The 16600-nt window shown below is 46.7% G+C and overlaps 1 protein-coding gene across 1 annotated transcript; it reads left to right on the forward strand.

Moving 5' to 3' along the window:
- The first annotated feature begins 79 nt into the window (after nucleotides 1-79).
- Nucleotides 80-14651, forward strand: LOC118363538 (elongator complex protein 1-like). The gene is made up of 34 exons (XM_035744494.2): nucleotides 80-235; nucleotides 408-577; nucleotides 698-850; nucleotides 960-1041; nucleotides 1152-1232; nucleotides 1333-1418; nucleotides 1530-1629; nucleotides 1746-1836; nucleotides 1973-2096; nucleotides 2211-2304; nucleotides 2533-2763; nucleotides 3029-3193; nucleotides 7404-7488; nucleotides 7582-7746; nucleotides 7827-7933; nucleotides 8098-8198; nucleotides 8346-8399; nucleotides 8589-8825; nucleotides 8954-9106; nucleotides 9211-9290; nucleotides 9407-9544; nucleotides 11064-11149; nucleotides 11239-11387; nucleotides 12152-12275; nucleotides 12374-12471; nucleotides 12547-12748; nucleotides 12859-12983; nucleotides 13075-13135; nucleotides 13259-13372; nucleotides 13487-13598; nucleotides 13715-13842; nucleotides 14066-14217; nucleotides 14297-14369; nucleotides 14505-14651. The coding sequence occupies exons 2-34, from the start codon at nucleotides 428-430 to the stop codon at nucleotides 14570-14572; spliced, it is 3969 nt and encodes a 1322-aa protein (XP_035600387.1). The 5' UTR covers nucleotides 80-235; nucleotides 408-427; the 3' UTR covers nucleotides 14573-14651.
- The last annotated feature ends 1949 nt before the right edge of the window (nucleotides 14652-16600 follow it).

A 16600-nucleotide genomic window follows, 5' to 3' on the forward strand; every position in this document is an offset into this window, starting at 1 on the left:
CAGTTATCCGTCTCGAAGCCCCTTCCTCTGGAATAGCTGGCTTGGACCTGGTCGGTTGTCAAAGTCACGCAATTTTCCTCCGTACAGGAAGAGGGAGACATTGAAAGAGGGCTCTTCGTATTTCGGCATTTTACGTCAGGATTGTAAAGTGAATAATTTGACAGCGCAGCAGCACGTGTGTTGTTGTTGATACAGCAACGTTAGCTCTTGCAAATGTTATTGGAGCTACGCAAAGGTAGGTTAGTTAGCTATGTGTCACATCATGTAACTTCTTTATTTTAACTTTAACACTGAATGCCATGGCTTGCCTCTGCACGCACAGCTAAGTTAGTTAGCTACCTTTCCATATTGGCTAGCTTGCTAGCTACAGATTCTAATCAACGCTCATTGCCCCAATCTGCGTATAGGTAAATAGGATTTGTGTGTGATGCGCAACTTGAGGTTGCTGAAGAGCCTTCGTTGCTTGAAGCTGCAAGGCCCGGGCACGCCGCAATGTTTCACTATTCGGACGGACACAGGCACCTTGCTCATCGCTTCAGAATACTCCGTCACAGAGTTGGACACACGAGCTGGCCAGGTACTTTACGCATCGAAGTGTTCTCCAATCCTAGTCCTGGAGAGCCACAGGGTGCAGGTTTTTGTTCCAGCCCCTCACTAACACACTGTATTCAACTATTCCTATACCCATCATGTTCAGGTGGTGAATGAGGTGTCGTTGACAGTTGAGAGCTATCTTCCAGAGGATGGTGGTGGGACAGTTGTTGGTATCCAAGACTTACCAGACCAGGAGTCTGTGTGTGTGGCAACAGCCACTGGTGATGTCATTCTCTACAATCTCAACACTAACCAGGTATTAAGATTTTAAGTAGTAACCCTGTTTATTGAAATGACATAAGATTGCACTCATTACAGGTCTTTTTCTGCCTCTGTTTTCACATGTGTGTGGGTGTCCATCTCAGCTGGAGTGTGTGGGCAGTGTGGACAGTGGTCTGTCAGCCATGAGCTGGAGCCCGGACCAGGAGCTGGTCACTCTCACCACTGGTCAGTATACCAACCACCTCTAGATGATAGACTATTCAATAAATGACCATTGTTCATGGGGTCTATCATGAGCCATCGGAAGTCATGCTCTCTTTCTTGATACCTTTCAGGTCAGGACACCATTATCATGATGACCAAAAACTTTGAACCCATCACAGAGGTTGGGATCCATCAGGATGACTTTGGAGCGGGTAAGTTATCAAATTACATTAAGATGGGGCCACAATGTGAAATCTCTGTGTATGTACACGACGCATATGGTTGACTGACACACCTTTTTATGTGGTTTAGGGAAGTTTATCACAGTGGGTTGGGGGAAGAAAGAGACACAGTTCCATGGCTCAGAGGGCAAGCACGCTGCCCAGAGGAAGACTATAGTAAGGAGTATTATTCACCCTTCACCCTAAAAAAAGCAGTTGAACACTATTTGATGAAGGTCTCTGTCCCTCCTCGCTCTTTCTCTCTCTCTCTCTCTGTCTCTGTGACAGGAGGTGCAGCCGGCCATGTGGTGGGACGACCGCAGGCCGAGGGTGACGTGGAGAGGAGACGGGCAGCTCTTCGCTGTGAGCTCAGTTTGCCCCCTGACTGGTGAGAATCTATGTTTTTCACAAACTCTAAAGAGTGAAGTGAAACAATTTCTGTAAAACGATAAATACTGTAGATTGTGTTGGTATCACATGCATTGCATATGTGTGGTGTTTCAGGTGCCAGGAAGGTCAGAGTGTGGAACAGAGAGTGTGTCTTACAGTCGACAAGTGAAACCGTCAACGGTCTGGAGCAGTCACTGTGTTGGAAGTAAGATTTCTGTGGAGAATCCTTCATATTTGAGTACCTTGTTGTATTATAATTTAGGGATTAGGTAACTCAAATACAATGAATATCACAACATGGTTTGCGTGTGAGCTACACTGAAACCAATGCCTTGTTTCAGACCGTCAGGTAGTTTGATAGCGGCCACACAGCGTCATCCTAACAAGCACAGTGTGGTGTTTATGGAGAAGAACGGCCTCCTACACGGCGACTTCACCCTGCCCTTTGGCAAAGAACAGGTCAAGGTAGGTGACGGTCACACAAATACTATACACTCTGATCTAAGATCAGTTTAGCATTTTCTTAATGTTTAGGATTTGGGGAGGGCAACTGATCCTAGATCTGTGTGACTGTTGCAGGTGAAGGAGCTGCTATGGAACAGTGACTCGACTGTGTTGGCTGTGTGGCTGGAGGACATGACACCGGGAGAGGGGGGTCAAGTCAACACATACAGTAAGATACTCTACCCATTATTACTCTGAATATTTTTTCTTACATTTATAACATTGGTTAATCAAATTGTCTTTCAGTCAATTTGTTGCCTTTTTACCAAGTAGATGTTCTAATGTGAGGAACTGATCCGGAGGGACGTTCAGCATACATTGTAGTATCAAGGATGAAGCCAACCGTGGCGTAACTTTTTTTGACCCCTGCCTCACTCCCTCACCGTCCCTCCTCCAGTTCAGCTGTGGACAGTAGGTAACTACCACTGGTACCTGAAGCAGAACCTGTATTTCGGCAGTGACCCCCAGAGGGCACCGGCCTACGTGAGCTGGGATCCTGAGAGGCCCCTGCGGCTGCACCTGGTGACCCGAGGCTGGGTCAGCCTGAACTACGACTGGGGCTGGAGCACCGACCGCAGCCACGGGGATGACGGGCATGACAACGCCAACGTGGCCGTGATCGACGGCGGTGAGTCAGTCAGACACGGACCTTGTTTGTAGTAATCTTTGACAGATCACTGATATATAAGTGAGTGGATAGATGAAGACATGGTTTCCAACCCCATTGCTTTCACAAACAGTACTGTGTCAGATCAGTGATTTCCTCAAGGACAGGAAGAAAGGAAATGTGCCTTTAAAAAAAAAAGTATTCATAAAGGGCCAATGAATTAGAGCAGGGGAGATATGGAGCATCTAAAACGCATCGAGTTTGTCTGAATGCTTCTGTTTTGTAGAGAAGCTCCTCGTGTCAACGTTTCGTCAGTGTGTGGTGCCCCCGCCCATGTGTGCCTACGACCTTCAGCTGCCCGCCCCAGTCAACCTGGTGACCTTCCAGCGCCAGAGAACCAATGAGCTGGCAGCGCTCACAGCCGACGGACACATCTCTGTCTACGGCCAAGGTGAGCCACCTGAAGTTTTCTCTTATTTCTCAGCCATTACTCTTCTCTCTCTCTTCGCCCCTAATCCCTTGATACATGTATCTCCATGGCTGCTTTTTCCTCTACATCTCTTTTCCCACTCACACTGCTATTAATTCATTAAGACAGGTACTGGTTACATTTTATTTTTTTATTTTTTTTATTTAACCAGGTAGGCTAGTTGAGAACAAGTTCTCATTTGCAACTGCGACCTGGCCAAGATAAAGCATAGCAGTGTGAACAGACTACACAGAGTTACTCATGGAGTAAACAATTAACAAGTCAATAACACAGTAGAAAAAAAGAGAGTCTATATACATTGTGTGCAAAAGGCATGAGGAGGTAGGCGAATAATTACAATTTTGCAGATTAACACTGGAGTGATAAATGATCAGATGGTCATGTACAGGTATATTGGTGTGCAAAAGAGCAGAAAAGTAAATAAATAAAAACAGTATGGGGATGAGGTAGGTAAAAATGGGTGGGCCATTTACTGATAGACTATGTACAGCTGCAGCGATCGGCTAGCTACTCAGATAGCAGATGTCTGAAGTTGGTGAGGGAGATAAGTCTCCAACTTCAGCGATTTCTGCAATTCGTTCCAGTCACAGGCAGCAGAGAACTGGAACGAAAGGCGGCCAAATGAGGTGTTGGCTTTAGGGATGATCAGTGAGATACACCTGCTGGAGCGCATGCTACGGGTGGGTGTTGCCATCGTGACCAGTGAACTGAGATAAGGCGGAGCTTTACCTAGCATGGACTTGTAGATGACCTGGAGCCAGTGGGTCTGGCGATGAATATGTAGCGAGGGCCAGCCGACTAGGACATACAGGTCGCAGTGGTGGGTGGTATAAGGTGCTTTGGTGACAAAACAGATGGCACTGTGATAAACTGCATCCAGTTTGCTGAGTAGAGTGTTGGAAGCTATTTTGTAGATGACGTCGCCGAAGTAGAGGATCGATAGGATAGTCAGTTTTACTAGGGTAAGTTTGGCGGCGTGAGTGAAGGAGGCTTTGTTGCGGAATAGAAAGCCAACTCTAGATTTGATGTTCGATTGGAGATGTTTGATATGAGTCTGGAAGGAGAGTTTACAGTCTTGCCAGACACCTAGGTACTTATAGATGTCCACATTCAAGGTCGGAACCATCCAGGGTGGTGATGCTAGTCAGGCGTGCGGGTGCAGGCAGCGAACGGTTGAAAAGCATGCATTTGGTTTTACTAGCGTTTTAAGAGCAGTTGGAGTCCGCGGAAAGAGTGTTGTATGGCATTGAAGCTCGTTTGGAGGTTAAATAGCACGGTGTCCAAGGACGGTCGGAAGTATATAGAATGGTGTCGTCTGCGTAGAGGTGGATCAGGGAATCGCAAGAGCAACATCATTGATATATACAGAGAAAAGAGTCGGCCCGAGAATTGAACCCTGTGGCACCCCCATAGTGACTGTCAAAGGACCGGACAGCATGCCCTCCGATTTGACACACTGAACTCTGTCTGCAAAGTAGTTGGTGAACCAGGCAAGGCAGTCATCAGAAAAACCGAGGCTACTGAGTCTGCCGATAAAAATATGGTTGGTTGACAGAGTCGAAAGCCTTGGCAAGGTCGATGAAGACTGCTGCACAGTATCGTCTTTTATCGATGGCGGTTATGATATCGTTTAGTACCTTGAGCGTGGCTGAGGTGCACCCGTGACCGGCTCGGAAACCAGATTGCACAGCGGAGAAGGTACGGTGGGATTCGAGATGGTCAGTGACCTGTTTGTTGACTTGGCTTTCGAAGACCTTAGATAGGCAGGGCAGGATGGATATAGGTCTGTAACAGTTTGGGTCCAGGGTGTCTCCCCCTTTGAAGAGGGGGATGACTGCGGCAGCTTTCCAATCCTTGGGGATCTCAGACGATATGAAAGAGAGGTTGAACAGGCTGGTAAAAGGGGTTGGCCAGCCGTTGAGAAATGCTTGTTGAAGTTTTCGATAATCATGGATTTATCGGTGGTGACCGTGTTACCTAGCCTCAGTGCAGTGGGCAGCTGGGAGGAGGTACTCTTGTTCTCCATGGACTTCACAGTGTCCCAGAACGTTTTGGAGTTGGAGCTACAGGATGCAAATTTCTGCCTGAAGAAGCTGGCCTTAGCTTTCCTGACTGACTGCGTGTATTGGTTCCTGACTTCCCTGAACAGTTGCATATTGCGGGGACTATTCGATGCTATTGCAGTCCGCCACGGGATGTTTTTGTGCTGGTCGAGGGCAATCAGGTCTGGAGTGAACCGAGGGCTATATCTGTTCTTAGTTCTGCATTTTTTGAACAGAGCAAGTCTTATCTAAAATGGTGAGGAAGTTGCTTTTAAAGAAGGACCAGGCATCCTCAACTGACGGGATGAGGTCACTGTCCTTCCAGGATACCCGGGCCAGGTCGATTAGAAAGGCCTGCTCACAGAAGTGTTTTAGTGAGCCTTTGACAGTGATGAGGGGTGGTTGTTTGACTGCGGCTCCGTAGCGCATACAGGCAATGAGGCAGTGATCGCTGAGATCCTGGTTGAAGACAGCGGAGGTGTATTTGTAGGGCCAGTTGGTCAGGATGACGTCTATGAGGGTGCACTTGTTTACAGATTTAGGTTTGTACCTGGTGGGTTCCTTGATGATTTGTGTGAGATTGAGGGCATCTAGCTTAGATTGTAGGACTGCCGGGGTGTTAAGCATATCCCAGTTTAGGTCACCTAACAGAACAAACTCTGAAGCTAGATGGGGGGCGATCAATTCACAAATGGTGTCCAGGGCACAGCTGGGAGCTGAGGGGGGTCTGTAGCAGGCAGCAACAGTGAGAGACTTATTTCTGGAGAGTCATTTTTAAAATTAGCAGTTCGAACTGTTTGGGTATGGACCTGGAAAGTATGACATTACTTTGCAGGCTCTCTCTGCAGTAGACTGCAACTCCTCCCCCTTTGGCAGTTCTATCTTGCCGGAAAATGTTATAGTTTGGTATGGAAATCTCAGAATTTTTGGTGGCCTTCCTGAGCCAGGATTCAGACACTGCAAGGACATCAGGGTTAGCAGAGTGTGCTAAAGCAGTGAGTAAAACAAACTTAGGGAGGAGGCTTCTGATGTTGACATGCATAAAACCAAGGCTTTTTCGATCACAGAAGTCAACAAATGAGGGTGCCTGGGGACATGCAGGGCCTGGGTTTACCTCCACATCACCCGCGGAACAGAGGAGGAGTAGTATGAGGGTGCGGCTAAAGGCTATCAAAACTGGTCGCCTAGAGTGTTGGGGACAGAGAATAAAAGGAGCAGATTTCTGGGCATGGTAGAATATATTCAGGGCATAATGCACAGACAGGGTTATGGTGGGGTGCGGGTACAGCGGAGGTAAGCCCAGGCACTGGGTGATGATGAGAGAGGTTGTATCTCTGGACATGCTGGTTGTAATGGGTGAGGTCACCGCATGTGTGGGAGGTGGGACAAAGGAGGTATCAGGGGTATGAAGAGTGGAACTAGGGGCTCCATTGTAAACTAAAACAATGATAACTAACCTGAACAACAGTATACAAGGCATATTGACATTTGATAGAGACATACAGCGAGGCATACAGTAATCACAGGTGTTGAATTGGGAGAGCTAGCTAAAACAGTAGGTGAGACAACAGCTAATCAGCTAGCACAACAACAGCAGGTAAGGCAGGGAGGGTCGGATTAACTACACACAGAGCCTGAGTGCGGCTGGGGCCGACAGATAAAACATAAACAAGCAGAATGGAGTACCGTGATTAATGGACAGTCCAGCATGCGTCCGCTATGTAGCCAAGTGATCAGTGTCCAGGGGGGCAGCGGTGGATGGGGCAGGGAATACTGGCGAGTATTATCCAGGTAAAATAAAACTGGCTGGCTGTGCAGAAGGTAAAAGCCGCTAGCAGTGGCTAACAATGACTGAATAGCTTGTAGATAGTAGCTGGTTAGCTTCTGGAGGTTCTTGAATGTGTTCTAAAAATAAAAAATAATAGCGATTCCGTATCACATTGGGTGAGGCAGGTTAACGGAAGGTATAATCAAATTAAAAATCGAAAAGAGATTGAAAGTAAATATGGGTCCAGTGAGTGGTTGGGCTGGCTGGGGACGCGGCGATTCAGACAGTTAGCAGGCCTGTGCTAACAAGCTAACAGTTAGTAGGCCGGGGCTAAAGACATAAAGTCTGGTTATGTGTTCAGGTACTGGGAAACTGAGTGAGCCTGCAGCCGGATTGGGAGGATTCCGATCTGTCACACACACCCCTCAGCTGAAGACAACCTACAGGTACAATCAGGACAGTCATTCATCCAAAGCTTTTTCTATTATGACCCTCACACTAACGTTGTATTGCACCCTAACATTGTGGCTGTGTTGCAGGGTTGCGGTGGATCAGGAGGAACCCCTGGCTCTGCGTCTGCTGCTGTGGCTGAGAGAGGATGTGTTCCTGGCGGTGGGGGCCTGTACAGACGGGCCGTCCCAGTCCAAGATGCTCATCCTTGGACCCTCAGAGGCCCAGGGCCCCCAGCCAACCCTGGAGATCAGGTAAGGAGGAATTGTAGTTGACGACAACAACACAACATATGTGCTGTCAAATGTCCCCCTAACTGTTTCTATATACCCAGGTCACATGTGGAGGTTGAAGGTCACGTGATCAGCATGTGTCACAGCTCCAAGACGGGCACGGTGGCACTGCAGCTGGAGGACGGCCAGATCAGGAAGTTCCTCTGGGGTGAGTAACGACTACTTCCTGGGTTATGAGAATATTGCTTGTAGACTTACTTGCAGAGTTCGAACATGATGTCTTTTACGTCTCCAGCTTGAACAGCCCTGTATGTAAAAATATATATATATAATCAAAAATATTAAAATTTGATCTGTGCATGGTGTCCCCAGACTCTTTGAAACCTAGTGTGGTGGAGTGGCAGGACTCAACAGGCTGCAGAATCAACTTTCCAGATCCCTGTGTGCAGACAGCCCTCTTTACCATAGAAGAGGTAAGGAAACTATCTAACTGTTCTCACTCACAGAAAATGGCAATATTGCTATAATTTGGTTATTTGATCATTTTGATTGTGCCAAAAGTACCTACCTCCTGGTCTCTAATCAAGGTTATTATTATTTTTTTTTGGTAATGTCAACAGGAGCATCTGTTAGGGCTTACGGACCGATCTCACCTGTTTGTTGGTGAGACAGAGGTATGTCTATTGTTTTGCCTTGGTGATTCAGCACAAAGGCAGAGTTATCATTGTGATGGATGGAAATACCTCTTACTTGAATGAATGAGCTGCAGTGAGTGTGGCACTCAATGTCATATTCATTAAAAACATTTAACTTTATTAACCAACCTGATGGTGCCATTGCCTCCCTCTGTTCGTCATCCACAGGTGGCCTCCAACGTTTCCTCCTTCGTGGTCAACGACGACTTCCTGCTGCTCACCACACACTCGCACACTTGCCGCTGCTTCCGACTCACCACGCTCACTGTCAAAGGGCTGCAGGTGGCCTTGGCTGCTGACGGAGGTCAGAATCAGAATGACCAGAATGACGAGACTCTCCGCAGGATAGAGAGGGGCTCCAGAATCGTCACTGTGGTCCCCCAGGACACCAGGCTCATCCTACAGGTCTGAACTGTTCCGTCTGTCATAAAACAAATTAAAAACCCAGGTTACATCATCGCTATTACCCATATTGCTTAGCTCTACGTCTCTGGTCGTGTTGATTTTTGAGCACGTTGGATGTGTGTCTGCAGATGCCTCGCGGTAACCTGGAGACCATCCGCCATCGAGCACTGGTGTTGGCTCAGCTCCGAAAGTGGCTGGACAGTCAGAGGTTCCGAGAGGCCTTTGAGTGCATGAGGAAGCTGCGGATCAACCTCAACCTGATCTACGACCACAACCCCAAGGTGGGTGAATGCACAACCAGGTCGCTTCTTCTTTTTCAATGAACCTGTCTGTGACCTTCTGGTGTAGAATGGCACATGCAACAAGACTGTATGCTTTCGGGCAGGTGTTTTTAGAGAGCGTGGAGACTTTCCTGAGACAGCTGGACTCTATCAATTACATCAACCTGTTCCTCACAGAGCTCAAGTAAGAACGTTCAGCATTTTTTTTTTTCTACAACAATGACAAAACGATGCCCATTTGTGATGTATTTTAGGAAATTGTCATTTGTTTCGGTATGTACTTATTTAGTCCTTTTTCAGGGAGGAAGATACCACTACAACAATGTACCCTTGTCCAGTGAACACTACAGGACAGTCAGCCCCTGCGGCTTGTGGGAAAAAGGTGGATATTGTCTGTGATGCGTTGCGCTGCACCATGGAATCTATGGACCAGCATAAGTGAGTGTGCTCTTGATACGGGTTATCCTTATCCTTTCTGTCATTGAAAACAAATAACATTTGCTTTGTGTTGCACTATTTACAGAGCATTTTAACTAAACTCAGCAAAAAAAGAAACGTCCCCTTTTCAGGACCCTGTCTTTCAAAGATAATTCGTAAACATCCAAATAACTTCACAGATATTAATTGTAAAGGGTTTAAACACTGTTTCCCATGCTTGTTCAATTAACCATAAGGAACATGCACCTGTGGAACGGTTGTTAAGACACTAACAACGTACAGACGGTAGGCAATTAAGGTCACAGTTATGAAAACTTAGGACACTAAAGAGGCCTTTCTACTGACTCTGAAAAACACCAAAAGAAAGATGCTCAGGGTCCTTGCTCATCTGCATGAAAGTGCCTTAGGCATGCATGAGGACTGCAGATGTGGCCAGGGCAATAAATTGCCATTTCTGTCCTGTGAGATGACTAAGACAGCGCTACAGGGAGACAGGACGGACAGCTGATCGTCCTTACAGTGGCAGAACACTTGTAACAACACCTGCACAGGATCGGTACATCCGAACATCACACCTGCGGGACAACAACTGCCCGAGTTACACCAGGAACGCACAATCCCTCCATCAGTGCTCAGACTGTCCACAATAGGCTGAGAGAGGCTGGACTGAGGGCTTGTATATCTGTTGTAAGGCAGGTCCTCACCAGACATCACTGGCAACAACGTCGCCTATGGGCACAAACCCACCATTGCTGGACCAGACAGGACTGGCAATAAGTGCTCTTCACTGACGAGTCACTGGAGCAGGATCGATTTGGAGGGTCCGTCATGGTCTGGGGCGGTGTGTCACAGCATCATCTGACTGCACTTGTTGTCATTGCAGCCAATCTCAACGCTGTGCGTTACAGGGAAGACATTCTCCTCCCTCATGTGGTACCCTTCCTGCAAGCTCATAAGCTTATCCTGTTATGACCCTCCAGCATTACAATGCCACCAGCCATACTGCTCGTTCTGTGTGTGATTTTCTGCAAGACAGGAATGCCAGTGTTCTGCCATGGCCAGCAAAGAGCCCGGATCTCAATCCCATTGAGCACATCTGGGACCTGTTGGATCGGAGGGCTAGGCCCCCCCCAGAGATGTCTGGGAACTTGCAGGTGCCTTGGTGGAAGAGTGGGGTAACATCTCACAGCAATAACGGGCAAATCCGGTGCAGTCCAAGAGGAGATGCACTGCAGTACTTAATGCAGTTGGTGGCCACCAGATACTGACTGTTACTTTTGATTTTGACCCCCCCCCCTTTGTTCAGGGTCACATGTATGTGGAACTTGTTCAGTGTATGTCTCAGTTGTTGAATCTTATGTTCATACAAATATTTACACATGTTAAGTTTGTTGAAAATAAATGCAGTTGACCGTGAGAGGACGTTTCTTTTTTTTCCAGAGTTCAGTATTGCACTTGAATCATGTTTCTTTTACAAGATTCTTGATTGAGAGAATAATATTTTCATTGTCATCCTCAGGTACTGTCTGTCTATTTTGACGTCACACGTGAAGAAGACTGTTCCTGAGCTGGAGGTTGCCCTGCAGAAAGTCCACGAGCTTCGAGGTAAAATGGACGCGAGCAGATCAGCCAGACGAACAAGGAATTTTTATCAAGATATCTGAAATCTGTGTTTGTAACATGTGTATTTGTAGTGAACCCACCCAGTGCTGCCAACGCAGTGAGTGCAGAGGAGGCTCTGAAGTACCTCTTGTTCTTGGTCAATGTCAACGAGCTGTATGAACACTCTCTGGGCACCTACGACTTTGACTTGGTCCTCATGGTGGCCGAGAAGTCCCAAAAGGTGAGTGACAGTCGAATAGTACTTCACTGTACAGAAAAGTACCGAATATAGTTACCGTGACGAAGCCATTGTTGCAGAAACTTTGGTGGACGACTGGGCGTTCACTGCAAATAGAGAAACAACTGTGCTACTTACATCCATTTTTATGGGTATTAAAGCAATTTGATTCAAATCAAATGTATTTATATAGCCCTTACATCAGCTGATATCTCAAAGTGCTGTACAGAAACCCAGCCTAAAACCCCAAACAGCAATGCAGGTGTAGAAGCACGGTGGCTAGGAAAAACTCCCTAGAAAGGCCAAAACCTAGGAAGAAACCTAGAGAGGAACCAGGCTATGAGGGGTGGCCAGTCCTCTTCAGGCTGTGCCAGTTGGAGATTATAACAGAAAATGGCCAAGATGTTCAAATGTTCATAAATGACCAGCATGGTCAAATAATAATAATCACAGTAGTTGTCGAGGGTGCAGCAAGTCAGCACCTCAGGAGTAAATGTCAGTTGGCTTTTCATAGCCGATCATTCAGAGTATCTCTACCGCTCCTGCTGTCTTTAGAGAGTTGAAAACAGCAGGTCTGGGACAGGTAGCACGTCCCGTGAACAGGTCAGGGTTCCATAGCCGCAGGCAGAACAGTTGAAACTGGAGCAGCAGCACGGCCAGGTGGACTGGGGACAGCAAGGAGTTATCATGCCAGGTAGTTCTGAGGCATGGTCCTAGGGTTGATGTCTGACGTCTCTGATTCTCCTTTGCCTTCCCAAACATTCAAGGACCCCAAAGAGTACCTTCCCTTCCTGAACATGCTGAAGACTCTAGAGCCCAACTACCAGCGCTATTCCATCGACAAACACCTCAAGAGATACAGGAAGGCCTTGCATCACCTCAGCAAGTGTGGTGAGTGTGTCCTGCCATGGTCATCTCAGCATGTTATCAAGAGGACAATTCATAATTTGAAATGAATGACCTAAACTGGGTGTTGTGTTTTGTGCCAGGTGAGGAGCACTTCACAGAGGCCCTGAATCTGGTGAAGGACCAGAGGCTGTATAGTGAAGCCCTGGGTCTCTACCCAACAGACAGCCCTCAGTACAAGGTAATGCACATTTTAATAAATAAGTAGCCTCACTATGTGCTACTGTTATGTCTCTGACCTCTAACCTCTGTCCAGGCGCTGAGCTGTGCCTACGCCGAGTACCTGGTGGAGCAGCAGCAGGCAGAGCAGGCAGGGTTGTTGCTGTGGCGCTGCGGTGAGGCGACCCGCGCCCTCCAGGCCTTTGTGGGCAGTGCCAGCTGGAGGAACGCCCTCTGTGTGGCAGAGCAGATCCCCCTGCCATCCGACCAGCTGGCATTGCTGGCCAGGGACCTGGCAGGTACAGTGGCTACTCTGCGCCTCACAGCTCCACCATCAAGTCTTTAAAGTTGCTGTGATATTCAATATGTGCTGCTCATTTGGTTTCATATTTCCCCCTTATCATTTCAGAGAAACTGATAGAGCTCAGAAGATATACGGAGGCGGCCATATTGTTGGAGCGGTATGCCAAGGACTGTGAGGAGGCCATCTCAGCTCTGATCACAGGTGCAGTCTGGGAAGAAGCACTTCGATTGGTGAGTTAACAAGATGGCCTCCATCGTTCAACACGCTCTTCAAACATTTCCCAAACCAAGACAAAATGACATTCTCTTTTGTCTTTTCTAGGTGTATTTGTACAACAGACAAGACATAATTGAAACGAACTTCAAACCAGCTCTCTTGGAAGGTAAAACCCGCATTTTGCATGACAAAGTGCTAATGATATTTCGATGTTCAATATTTTTGTTATATAGGTCATCTTTATGGCACCAAATGTATATGCATTGTTTTTATCAACACTTGTCTTCAGCATGTAGTTCTCAGGCCTCTTACCTGGAAGCTCAGAAGGCGATGTTCACTCGTCACAAAACCCGTCTGTCCGTGGTACGGGAGCTTAAGGAAAAAGCCAGGCTGGAGTTACTGGGTAAACCATTAATTGTTGCGTTACTTACGCAAGTATACAGTTTATAGTAGTTTTAAGGCTCTGACAATTTGGCTTCTCCATGTTACATTGACCTCTCTCCATCTCTCCTTCTAGATGAGGATGTCCCAGACTGTCCGGAGGCAGAGCTCTACTCAGAGGCCAGTAGTGTGATGACAGGCAGCCATGCTGGCTCCAAGTACTCGCATAGTAACTCCCGCATCTCCTCGTGAGTCAGCATTTTACACATTTGTATAAATGACATGAAATACCTAGTGGGGTTAGATGTGGGTTTAGAAGTAAGGTGTCAGCACAATGAGATAGGAACTGACCTCTGTCTCTCAGGAGGTCGTCTAAGAATCGCCGGAAGGCCGAGCGCAAGAAGCTGAGTCTGAAGGAAGGGACCCCCCTAGAGGACATGGCCCTGCTGCATGCCCTGGCAGAGATCATCCACTCTGTGGACAAGATGAGAGGTGGGAGATGCACATTCTTCACCCTTCCCCCTTTATTTATCTCTTTCTTCCCTTTGACCTACTCTCACACAATGATTTTCTCTGAAGTCCTCAATGGAATTACAGTTACCTGGTTGGAGTAGTTTTTAATCGTCTCATTCATGTTTGTTATAGTGCTACTTAAACGGTAGAGTGGTGTGGGCAGCTCCTGTGTGATTTCCATTGTTTTGTTCCACCCCTGCAGAAGAGGTGCACAGCCTGCTGAAGGCTCTGGTGCTGTTCCAGTTTGACGGACAGGCGGGGAGGTTGCAACATGCCTATGGGGAGGCTCTCCAGATGATAGAGGTGGCCCTTCCCGAGGTGTGGCAGGAGGGTCTTCAGCAGACCCAGGCACCGGTGAGACACACACACACACACACACACACAAGGACTTGTTCTTAGAGTTAATTTAACCTGTTTCCATTTTGTTCTTCAGATCACAGGTCCTAACTCCACAGCCAACAGCATCATGGCTTCATTTCAACAGCCAAGACCCTCAGCAACCCAAGGTCAGTTTTAGTAGTATTCCTATTTATTGCTATTGAAAACATAGTATTTACTTATTTGTTTAGCAATACTAGGTGCTAAAATGTTCTAATTCCCTTTTTAGTTGTATTAATAAAATATGCTCTTCCTTTTTGCAGATTCAGAGACCCCACCAACCCCAAAAATGAGAAATGGTGTCAAGTGGAAGCTGAGTATTCTGAAGTAGCTTTTTGTCATCACGGTTTCCTTTTTTTGAACTGTAAAGCAATAATCATCCTATCTTATTAATAAAGATGTATACTGGATCTCTTGTCATTCTTGTACGACTAACATGCTGACCAGACCGGACACGTCGCGTGCGTCCCAAAATAAATGTAGAAATCCATGTTATTCAATTATTGCACCCATCTGCAATGCCAAGGCTAAAATAGAAGTCCTTTCTATATCTGATGCAGATCATGCTGCAAGTCCTGCCTCTCCCATCTCCTCGTTGGTTTATAGAAGCAGGTACCCTGGTTATACCCACGTGATTGAAAGACTAACTGTTTTGCAGGGTGTTGTGGTAAAAGTGTAGATGCCAATCACCATAGAAATTCAAAGATGAAAAAGCCTGGAAATAGGAGAGATGACTAGAAACGATTCTGTTGGCTGTTTTATGTGTGGATTAATTGTCGGAGTAGAGGACCTTGTGCATTTCAGGTAAAATAACAAATGTTTATATCCAAGGACAAATTCGCTAGCAACAGCAAGCTAGCTAAGTAGGACAAATTAGCTAGCCAGTGCAAGCTAACTACTTAAATTGCCATACATGTTCAATGCTTTTCGACCTGTGCCCAAATTGTCATTGGTTCAGAGTCTTTGATATTTTAACCTGCGTGTTGTGATCGCGTTTGGTGTGGGTGGACAAAATACATGTATGCACGATAGCGCGCGCGCAGCCGGTGTGTTCCGTGTTAAGGCATTATGAACATAACTCTTGTCTTGTTAAATGGTACAATTTTATAGCATTATTTTCTGAAAAAACTTTGATTAAAAGGGCCCGTTTCCTCTGTCTTTCCTCCGAATCCGAAGTGACTGGAACGAGGACAGGGAGGCAAGGATGGAACCTCCAAGCCACAATGGGTTTTGACGCTCCTGGGATGCCACAACCGTAGTCTCACTGCATGATGCCATTTGGTGGAAGACCACTGAACATTGTGCCTTCGCATATTAGGATGTTTTGTAGTATGTCTCCAGTTTGATGTCACATTTGATACAGTTCATGACCATAATGAAGTCCTGGGTAATGGGATCCAATCATATTTGGCTGGAATAGCACCTCTGGACAAAGAACACTCCTTCCTTACCCAATGAGAGAATTCCCATCTGGAAGCTTGTAATTGCACCTTGTCACTTTCTTTTAATTCAGTGTCTATATCAGGCTAATACAGTAACAACATTTTGCCTTGATTAAATCCATTAGGCCTAATTGGTCAACACTTTTTCCATACTCCTGCCGTAACTTCTGTAAGTAGAGGTCAAGGCTTCATCCTGCACGACGTGTAACTTGGCATGCAATGGGGACTGGAAAAGGTGTCCGTGCCCTCACTTCAAAACCAGTCCACTGGCCCTACCATAGGAATACGTGGATACAACTGACTGATGCCGAAGCTCTCGAACATGATTTCGGCTAGCTTTTTAATGGTGGTCGGACTATGGTGGGTCACGTAAAAGCGCGCCGTGCTCTTCGCTTGGGATACAGCCTCTCTTTGGCATCCCATTATGTTACTATGCCAGTATCCCACGTTAGCCGGTGCATATGTTTGGGTTTTCTAAGATTTCACTTCCCACATAGCCGCGTTTGTGATCCAAGGATCCAAACCCATAACACTGGGAATCACGCACGAAGGCACATCCGCCCCAGCGAACCCGGCTTTCAGGTATCTAGGCCCGACATCGATGACTACACACTTGGTGCACTAACCATTTGGGAAGCAGTCAAGACTCTCTCCTACATAAGTAACAATTATTCAATTTGTTAGAGATATGTAATATTTCTGCATTGTCATTTCAGAAAATGTCCTTAATACCAGACCCCAGCTTTTCGTTCATCTGCATGTCCAGCCCTTATAGTTGGCCTCACAATGAAGTGTTTTATCATTTAACAGTGTTTCAATTTTTTTTTCAATAAATAAATATTGGGGGCCAACACAAAATTGCATAATTGTTCAGCCTTCCTATTGGTCAACAATCCGAACCAGCTCTTGTCAAAGTG

The sequence above is a fragment of the Oncorhynchus keta genome, chromosome 30 (genome assembly GCF_023373465.1).
Source record: "Oncorhynchus keta strain PuntledgeMale-10-30-2019 chromosome 30, Oket_V2, whole genome shotgun sequence".
Lineage (NCBI taxonomy): Eukaryota > Metazoa > Chordata > Actinopteri > Salmoniformes > Salmonidae > Oncorhynchus > Oncorhynchus keta.